This window comes from Corylus avellana, chromosome 9, assembly GCF_965113065.1.
Source record: "Corylus avellana chromosome 9, dhCorAvel1.hap1.2, whole genome shotgun sequence".
NCBI classification, from domain to species: Eukaryota; Viridiplantae; Streptophyta; class Magnoliopsida; order Fagales; family Betulaceae; genus Corylus; species Corylus avellana.
This window is the reverse complement of record NC_142498.1, coordinates 7,762,553-7,773,429: the sequence shown is the minus strand read 5'-3', so window position 1 is coordinate 7,773,429 and position 10,877 is coordinate 7,762,553. Positions and strand designations below refer to the sequence as shown.

The following is a 10,877-nucleotide window of genomic DNA, read 5'->3' as shown; positions in this document are numbered from 1 at the left end:
TGATATCACATGAAATTACTTGCAAATCAGGTAAACCATAGGGATTGATTTTCAATTTTTACCTTTTAGTTAAATGCAAGCCTTCATACCTGTACGACGTCATGTTTGTCTAAATATAATGGTATAAAATTGATGTAGGAAAACATTTACCAATATTTTCGGTGAAAACGAAAATAATAAAATTATCAAAAATAATATTGGAGGCTTGGAGCAGCGCCGTTTGATCACAATTTTACTCGTTCTCAAACAGTGTAAGTACATAAAAAATAAAAAATAAAAAATAAAAAATTGTCATGATTCCTGTTGATTATCAACTTTATATTAGGATTTTATTTGTAGAAGATTTTATTTTATTATGACTTTATTTTATTTCCTTAATAAGATTAGATTTGCTTTAATTATTTTATTTCTTTATTAGGATTAGGTTTATTATTATTACTATGATTATGATTACCTTCTAAACCAGTATTTCTCTTCTATAAATAGGCTACTGTAATGTAAAATAGAAGGCTTATTGAATCATTATCAAAAGAGGAAGACACTTCTCCTTATAACAGAATTAAAGACTATATCCTTTAAATGTTCAAATGATACCACTTTATAAGTGGTGCAATTTGAACAGTGCAACGACACTACAGATTGTGTCATTGCAGTTGAAAGGATGCCACTTAAGTGGCGTCATTTCAACAATGAGTGACGTGGTTAACTTGACACTATTCACGCGTCTTTAAAGGTGTGAGCTGTGTTTTTTATTGTAGTGGGTGGTATTATGGAGATGAAGACGGGCTGGGCATGGAAGTGATTAACAATATATGTTATGAATCCTTTTGACTTGGTTGTAGGAAATAATTGGACGATGAAGTACTGAGAAAAATTAGGAATCTGGAAACAGCTCTCATTGGATCATATATATAAAAAGCTGTTCAAAATACCACTTGTTGGACATATTTCTCTTTGTTAGGTATCCAATGAAAAACTTATCAAACAAGGCTTAAAGTGACGTGTGGCAATTAATTAGCCTTCAACATATATATAGACTTTATCTTCTGATTCATATTATTCCTTGAATAAAGACACTTACATAAACTACATAATTAATCATGTTCATGATGATGCATCCAGAGACAATATCATATTTTCCTGCTTTTCAGCAATAGTTATATATATATATATATATATTCTGCATGTGTTTTCTTCATGAGCAGTTTCACAAGGCTTATGCCATAGAAGGACCTTGCATCAATCTACGTGAAAAGACTGATCAACACAGATGTGTGTGGTTTATTAAATTATAATTTCTCACTGCAGGATCATCAGCTAAAGGCAAAACAAATTAAGAAGATTAATATGCTTAATAACTACTTTTGTGTCTAGGTCATGCATATATACAAGCCACTTTACGTATTCTTCAAGTAAATTTGTAGGAAAATTTTGCCCTAATCGTTGTCTTTCGGGTTTTGTTAATCTTTTTGGAACGTAGGTTAGTTATGATTTTGGAAAGAGTTGAGAGGTTTGGAAACGAATTATTGAAGAATAGGTGTAACGAAAATATAAACAAAAGCATAATTAGTAGCCATCGATGGATCACAATCTTTCGTTTTTCCTTGTTGAACACTTCAAATATCATATTATTATTCTTACCGTTTCTCAGAGAGACCCCTATTGATCATCTTTACTGACAAACTTCAATGTTGCAACTTGATTGAAACGATGAAGATGATGATATGTGATTGATTTAGAAACTAAACAATAAAAAAAATGGAAGAATTGGTTCATGTTACCAATCAGCACTGCCGACACTGCTAGAATATACAAAGATATTATAATGAGGCAACTCGGATACATCATAGGGAGGAAACAATATTGCACGTGAGAAATGATATATTGTAGACTCTCATACTTCCGTCATACAACTATGATGATGTGGCGGTGAAAATCAACCGTAGGATCAATGAGGCTTATAACAAAAAATAAAAAAATATATATCCAGATTACATATTAACTGAACACTTTGTGACCAGTATGCTTACACAATCTACATTAAGATATTCGTAAGTTCGGAGGAATATCTTAGAAATGTAGATTGTGTAAGCATATTGATTACAAAGTGTTCAGTTAATATGTAATCTGGATATATATAATGTTTAACATTTATGTAAGTTTGGAGGAAAACTGTTTTGGTTACTTAACCAAAACAGAGGCACGAACATCTTATTTATAATGAAGGATTTACAAAGGAAATCAGAAATGAAGGTGTACAAGGAGAAGGTCAAGAGCTATGAACAAAAGCAGTATAAAATATACATATATTAGAGAACAAACTAAGATAGGAAAGTGTGGGACTTCTAACTTAGGCTGAGACGCAGCCGTAGCAGCCATGTAGGTGCTGCAGGAAACCAGGAGCACACCCAGCAGCAGGAAACCAGGAAAAGAGACTGAGATAGAGCTAGGGACAGAGCCAACCAAAATTTTTTTTTTCGGTTCTTTTGAATTTTTTTATTAAAAAAAATTATTTTGGTTGTTTTTTATGAACTAAAGACTACCGTAAGGGCAAAAAAAAAAGTGACCATTTGAAAGTAAGGGCAAAAAAACGGACATTTGAAAGTAAGAACCAAAAATAAAAAAACTTAATGGGTATGGCCCAAAAAAATTAAGAATAGCGCCAAAATTTTTTATTGGATATGGCCAAAAAATCTAAAAATAGGGCCAATTTTTTTTTTTTTTTTTTTTTGAGGGGGGCCAAATGACTAAAATTAAAATATTACTTTACTTTTTTTTTTTTTTTTTTTTTCCTTATTTTGGGGGGGACCATGGCCTACCCCGGTCCCCTGCTCCCTCCGTCTCTGGCTAGAGGTTTAGCATAGCTGGGATTGAGGGCCAGCTATGCTATCTTGTGAAGCACATGACATGTCATGAGGATCATTTGACATGTCATGTGATGTGGCTTTAACAATTTACAAATAAGAACAAATTTAGCATTCATAAATACTTGATGCAGAGTCACAAATGATGCTTAATTAATAGTGTAGTACTATACAATAAAATGAGCAGATCGAGGCCACCGTTCATAACTTAGGGGGTGTTTGTTAAACCCCCTCACATTCCCCCACATCCACCACACTATTCACTTCATTTTTTTCTCAAAAAAACATTCTTACTATTATATCAAATTATTCACTTTTTATATCACATCATTTACTTTTTATTACTATTCAAATAAAAAAATCACTACAAAACAAAATTTCTTACTTCCCAATACCACTTTTTCATTTTCCCATACCAATTATTATTATTTTTTTCTTCTTTTTATTCATGAACAGTGCCGTGGTCCATGAACAGTTCCGTGTAGTTTAACAAACACAGCCCTAGTGAGTGTTAAGTATTAAAATATTCATATTTTTAGCCCTTAACTTACATGTTTTAATCATTTAGTTTTAGTTAATTATGTCATTTTAGCTCTTTATTGTGTTTTCCTTTATTTTGTAGGTCATTAAAAGAAAAAGAAACAATCTCAGAAGTTTTGGACTTAAAAAGAGCTATTTTGGATTTTGGAAGGCTCTGGTAAAGTGATCGATCGCAGGGGAGCTGCGATCGAGCGCACTACAGGCGAGGACTGCAACAAGCAAGGCAACCACGATCGAGCGCAAGCACAAGGAGGATCGATCGCAAACCTACGATCGATCGCACACGAGCTGCGATCAAGCGTACCCATGCGTGATGGCCAAGTCAGCCGCCAACCTTAATAAGGAAAAAGCAACTTTTAGGGTTTTGTAGCTTAGTGCGAACTAGGGCTCAAATCCTACGATTTTTAGGGTTTCTAGAGTATTCCTAAAGGCTTATAAATAGACCCTTAAGCCTCTAGAATAGATATACTTTCAAAGGAGAAGAATTGGAGCTCTTCAAGTTCAAGTTTCGGGTTTATTCTTTTTCTTTATTTTATTTTATTTTATGAAGATGTTTAACATCAACTTCATGTGTAACTAATTTATTTAGTAGGGCTAGATTGAAGCCCTAGTTATGTTTAGTTGATATTCAATATTGGCGCCCTTGTAATGATCTTGTTGTGATATCTAAATTAATTAATTCATGTTTTCGTGAATTCCTCATATGTGTGCCTGATCAACATATACATATGGTATGGACTAGCTAGTTAAATCAATTTGAATGACCGAGTCATGGGTTTAACATAAATAACAAAAGATATCCACATCGGATTCTTGGGTTAATCAATATGGGGAACCGGGAGTAAACACCCATGCCCTAGCCTCATATGTTTGTCGATTTCCACAGTTCTATGCTTTCGTAAAGAACAACTTAGTAGACACCTATGCTAAATCCTTTAAGAAAGAAAATAATTAGAGTAGACACACATGCCTAATTCGTTGCTTAGAGAAATCAATAGCTTAAGGAGTAGACACCAATGCCCTTAGGTTGATAAACATTAGATATTCATAACATAATCAAAACATTGGCATATTGATATATTAGCTAAATATAATTAGTGATGGATATCAAAACCTTACCTTTTTATCATTATCAACTCAAATCCAATCTTTGTTTTATTTTACTTTTGGAATTAATTTTAAACAAAAATTCAGCAATTCTCATGGAAATGACCCCGTATTTGCACTCTATACTACTATGTTGACCTCGTGCACTTGCGGGTAAAACATCCAATTATTTGCCTATTAATTTAGGTAGGTAATTGTGAACAACAGTGAGGTTTGTTTTCCCTTCCAAGTCAGTGTTTTAATTCCTTCTCTGTTTTATTTTTTTTTTGGCCATTTTAGATAATATTTCCATGAATAATTTATGAAGGATTTTATCTTTGGATTTCACTAGATTTTTTGGTAGAATACTTGTTTTGATTCCATTTTCTTGCCATTGTTGGTAACTTTCTTTCTCTTCCTGAATTACCTTACAACAATGGCAAGAATGCAGATTGAATTACCTTCAATTTGCACCTTTTGTTTATTGACTCAGTGAATGCTGTTTACCTAATTACCCATGTATATATATACTAGATCTCTTCTATATTCTTTTTAGTGAGTTATGTTCAATTTCAATTTCTCCTCTCCAAGAGTGTTTATTTTAGTTTTCAAGTGCAAGAAAAGATCACTCACGAAGCAGATGTGAAAACTCTTTTCTTTGTAATTAAGTAGGTGTGATGTGAAGACGTGTAAGAATAGAGAAACAAAATGGCAAAGAAAGCTGCTAACTGAGTACTGTCGTCCAATTTTGTAATGACCCGAATTTCTCTTCTTTTTTTTTTTCTTTTTTTTTTTTTTTTTTTTTTGTTTTGACATGTACACACAAGAGGGGGAGGGGATTCGAACTAGTGACCTCCGCTTTATTAGGCGTGGTCCCAGCCGATTAAGCTACCTCTTGGGGACTAATGATCCAAATTTTTAATCTATGATTAAAGAAGTAATTTTAAGAATATTTTATAGCTAGATAGAATAATAATCTTGGAGGTGTCTTAAGAATGTGGATATTTATCAGAATATATTTTGATTGATGGAATTTAATTTATAGGTCTTGTTTTTATTAATAAAGAATTTTATTGAAGGCTATGATTTGCATTACAAACTATTAGTGAGGCTTAAAAGGTAGAGAAGTGAGTCCATTAAAGCATAAGCTGAAGTTAGAAAACAGTTTTGAAAGGAAGAGGGAGGAGATCTGCTCCCTCCTCCTCTCCCATTCCCCTTCTACTCCCTGCTCCTACCCTCCCTCTCCCCTTCTAGTTTTTTCTTTTTTCTTTATGTTTGTAGGTGTTCTCCAACCATATCAGCAACTTCGGCATCTCCGCTATGTGTCCGTTCATCTTCCACCATAGGTTTCTTCTCTCTAGATTTGCCCTCATGAGGGAGGAAAAATAATTAGGTGTGAGGGTTATCTCTCACAGCCGGTTTAAATAAATTTTGTTAGGAAATGTAGCTATCCATGTCTTAGATGTAATTTGCTCGAAGTAGATCTACTCTTTAACTGTATTTGTACATGGGTTAGCGAAAAATTGAAGTCATAGATAGCACCTGATTATAAGAATTTTTGTTTGTATCTATGACTTTGTAACCTCATAGTATGTGGCTATGATTTTTGCAGAGCTTTATGCTTTATATTGTAAGAGCTACTACAAGAAAATTGACTTTTAGGGGCGACTTATTTTGGACGCTAAAAGTCGTTGAGTGGACGCTGAAGCGTTGGACGCTATTGGTCCGACGCTAATGATATCATCAGTGTCGACTACAAGGTGGACCCTAATGATGACTTTTAGCGTCCACTATGTCGACGCTAAAAGTCCTGTATGTTGGATGTTGTACCAAGCTAGAACGAAAGATGGAGTCGACACTAGTACTCTACCATCAGCGTCCATTCACAGTGGGTGTTGATAGTGCAACCATCAAAGTGGACGCTAACGGGTCTTTTAAAAAAAATTAAAAAAAAAAAAAACCATCAGCGTCTGAATGACGATGGACAATGATTGTTGCATCATAATTAGCGTCCATTGTAGTGCCTTAAAAAAAAAAAAAAAAAAAAAAAAAAAAAAAAAAAACCATCAACGTCCAAACGATGATGGACACTGATGGTTGCATCATTAGCGTCCATTAAAGTGGATGCTAATGTACCTTAAAAAAAAAATACTCAACCATCAGCATCCAAACGATAGTGAACGTTAATGGTTCTAACTAACTGAAAAAATAAAAAATAAAAAAATGGAAACTTCACTGAAGACCCCTGAACTTCCACTCGATTTGAAATACCCCCCCCCCCCCCCCCCAAAACTTCAAAATCTCTCAATTTAATCTCCTGAATTTTAAATTGCTCTCAATTTGGACCCCTCCGTTTAAATTAATCGTTAACCTCAGACGTGACCTGCACGTGACTTTTTTCGCCTAAACTACCCATTATACCCTCATACTAACTAAGTTAAATGTTCATATTACCCTCTTCGAAAAAATCCCAAATTAAACCTAAAAGTGAAATCTCGTTCGATATTGCCAAGGTGAAATGAAAATTCCTCTTGCGAACCCATCCATCTTCGTTGTCGGCGAACCACAGTAGACCCCTGAACTTTTGGTGTCAATTTAGTCAAAAATGGTGTCTAACTCAGTTCGTTACTGCTATAATAAAGTACGCTTTACATTTTGTGTAGCTTTACGTTTCGTTGCTGTATTGTAGGGTTTGTAGTTGAAGTTTATTGAGAGTTGTTTTTTATCTTTAATTTTTATTTGATATTTGGGGTCTTGCATGTAACGCTTCTAGAATGGATTTTGTTGAGTTTTTAGTGTGGCTATTTTTGTCGATTTGCAGTGGGTCATCCATGGGATTGGTCCTTGTTGTTTTTTTTTCACATTAAAGGTTGTTGGTTTCTGATTCGTCCTTGTTGTTTTTTTTGGTATTGAAAGTTGTTGGTTTCTGATAATGTTATCTAAAGTTGTCATATTGTTTGGTAATCTTGTCGTCTGATACTGAAGTGTGGCCCCCAAATTTCTTTTTCTTTGTCTGATCTAAGCGTGGTCCCCTAGTTGGTGCTTGTGTTGAACACGTTATTAACACTACGAATGTAATACATTACATATAGTGGTCCCTTCCGTTACTTTTGCATTATTTGGTTGCTGATTTTAATAGGGACAAATAAAAATTCATATGGGCAGGAGTTTCATGTGATTAAGCTTACATGTCGGTTTCTATTATGAATGCCATGCCACATAATGTTTCATGTGATTAAGCAACAGAGTTTAACAAATAAATGTAAGTTATTTAATAATTGACATTATAAATACCAAGTAAACTACCATATTAGATTATGAAAAATTGGGTTGGTTTAGTCATTCTTTTTAAATGGTTCTTTTTGCTTTTTAGTTGTGATGTGAGCTAAACAATTGAAAGTTGTTTTACCTTTTAACATGAATGACTTTTTGTTGGAGAAGTAAACCTTTCAAGTTACCTTCTCTTTTAAATATCTTTAGGAGAAGATAGAGAAAATAGCTTTAACTACTCATTAATTGGTCAGTAATGCTTTTACACCTAAATATAATAAGTGTTTTGGGTATTGTATTGTATATTTACAACTTTGTCATTGTATTAGTGTTTAGTGTTTGCACATTTAAACTTGTCAATGTAATGAATGTGGCAGGACACGTGATGGGGCCACACACTATGATGTTTGAGGTGCACCATGGGGGTACTTTTAACAGGCAACATAGAGTTCATTATGTTGGGGACGATGTTAGTAACTACCCAGAGTCATATGATAGGTGTAAATTGAAATTTTCTAACATAGAGGATATATGTAAGACATATGAGTATAGGTCTGGGGACCTTGTTTATTACAGTGTACTAGGATATCCTTTAGAACAAGGGTTAAGACTTATGTCCTCTGACCACAATGTAACTGAAATGGTGGCAAACCATGTAGGTCATGATCTTGTAGTATGTATACAGTAATGTATGGTGTAGTAGATGTTGTAGTTGAAGGAGATGATGAAGAGCATTAAGAGTATGAGAGGGCAGTTGTGCTTAGGAAAGATGCTTTCTAGGATTCAGTCCTTAGTGATGATACAGACTGTCTTGACTCGGATGAGGATAGTACTCGTGCTTATGGGGACATTGATGAGGGGGTTGGAAATGATGAAGATGCAGAGGTAAAAAGGAATGACACTGATGTGCTTGGGGGAAATGATGAGGATGGGGAAGGGGATGAGGATGAGGATGCGGATGATGCTAGAAATGTTGGAAATGCTGAGGAGGGTGATGCAGATGGAAATGATGGACAACATAGAGGTGAGGAAGAGATGGAAGAGAGGGAAGAAAGTGATGGTAGTTCATACGTGGATGATAGTGATCAGCTAAGGTCACCACATGATAGTAGTGATGATAGTGCAGTGCCCTCCCGTAGGGATGTAACCAAAAAGGTGGAGTTTGATTCTACTGATATCAATAATCCAACATTAATCCAACATTTCACAATGCATCTGAATTTAGAAAAACAGTGAAATAGTGCAATATTATAAGAGGGAAGGATTTGAGATTCAAGAGAAATAAGCTTAAAAGGATTGTCATAGTTTGCAAAGACCCAAGGTGCTAGTATATAGTATATGGGAGGTAGTTGAAGAATGAGATGACATTCCTTTTAGTATCCTTTAGGTCCAAACACACCTACACTAGGAGGTACCAAAATCATATGGTCACCTCAAGTTGGATTGCTAAGTGGTGCATGGATTCTTTTAGGGAGCAGCCAAAGATGCCCATAGATGTGTTGCATAAAAAAGTGAAAAACAAATGGAATGTGGATGTCCATGTGAGTTTTCTGTATAGGGCAAGAAAAAAAAAGCAAGAGAAACAATCTATGGGAAATTGGATGAGCAGTACCATCGTTTGTGGGATTATTGCTCCATGGTTAGGAGCACTAATGTGGGTAGTTGTTTGATTTTGATGGTTGAGTGACCAATGCCTGAGGTACCATGTAGATTTCGAAGGCTTTATGTTTCATTGGCAGCCATGAAGAATGGCTTTAAGGAAGGGTGTAGGCCTGTTGTGGGTGTTGATGCATGTTTTCTAAAGGGTATGTATAAGGGGCAGCTAATGGCTACTGTTGGCAGGGATGACAACAACAACATGTACCCAATTGCAATGGCTGTTGTAGAGGAGAGACAAAAGATAGCTAGACATGGTTCATGGAGGCACTTGTTACAGATTTTGGTCAAACTCGACCTGGATGGACTTTTATTTCAGATCGACAAAAGGTAAATTAAGAATCAGTTATTATTCATATAAATTCAATGTTTGGTGTAATGAATGCAACTAATTATGTTTTTCACTATTGTACAGGGCCTCATTCCAAGCCTAGAACAAGTATGTCCATAGTCTGAGCATCGTACATGTATTAGGCACTTGTATGCTAATTTCAGAATTGAAGGTCATCGGGGGGTGCTACTGAAGGATCTTCTTTGGCAAGTTACTGCATCCTACACAAAGCCAGAGCTCTACAGAGTAATGGATGAGATAAAGAGAATTAGTAAGGATGTCCATGCCTACCTGGAGAAAGTTGACCCCAACACATGGTGTAGGGGTTGATTCAATACAAATGTCAAGCCTGGCCTCTTACACAACAATACATGTGAGAGTTTCAATTCTTGGATCAAAAAGTTTCGTGGCCAGACAATCTTGACCAAGTTGGAAGGGATTAGATGTAAGTTAATGAGAAGGTACGTGAGGAAAAAGGAGTTAATCAATTCAATGAGGAGACCATAGGGCTAACGATTAGGAAAAAGCTAGAAAAAGAAGAGGATGAAGCTAGTAACTGTTGTTGTACATATGCTGGTCAGGGTATGTTCGAAGTTGAGTGCCTCGAGAAAGGGTTTGTTGTAGATGTGGATGGTAGAACTTGTGGCTGCAGTAAATGGGATGTAACTGGTATCCCATGTTCTCATGCCATTTCAGCCATTTTACACCAAGGTGGAGACCCTAATAATTATCTGAGTCCATACTACAGCACGGAGTTGTACTTGAAGTCCTATGACTACATTATCTACCATGTGCCAAGTGAAAAGTAATGGCCTAGAAGTGACCAACCTAAAATTGAGCCACCCAAATCGAAGGTAACTCCTGCCAGACTTTAAAAACTCAAACATAGAGGGGTTGAAGAACCAAGAAACCCTAATGCAATTAGGAAGGGGGGAAATAAGAATCAATGTGGGTATTGTAAGAAGTTTGGTCACAATAAGAGATCATGCGAAGCCAGGCAACGACATGAGGAAAGAAGGGACCGTGCGAGACAATTCTACAGAGAGAATGCATCAACTAATTGGAATTTGGATATGGTAAGTGACTTGTTTAGTTTACTATAACTATGGTTTCTTCTTTAGTGTTTAATT

The 10,877-nt window shown here is 35.4% G+C and overlaps 1 protein-coding gene across 1 annotated transcript; it reads left to right on the top strand.

Moving 5' to 3' along the window:
- The first annotated feature begins 9,450 nt into the window (after positions 1-9,450).
- Positions 9,451-10,556, top strand: LOC148583657 (uncharacterized). The gene is made up of 3 exons (XM_088510734.1): positions 9,451-9,746; positions 9,891-10,047; positions 10,329-10,556. The coding sequence occupies exons 1-3, from the start codon at positions 9,451-9,453 to the stop codon at positions 10,554-10,556; spliced, it is 681 nt and encodes a 226-aa protein (XP_088366860.1).
- Positions 10,557-10,877: the final 321 nt, after the last annotated feature.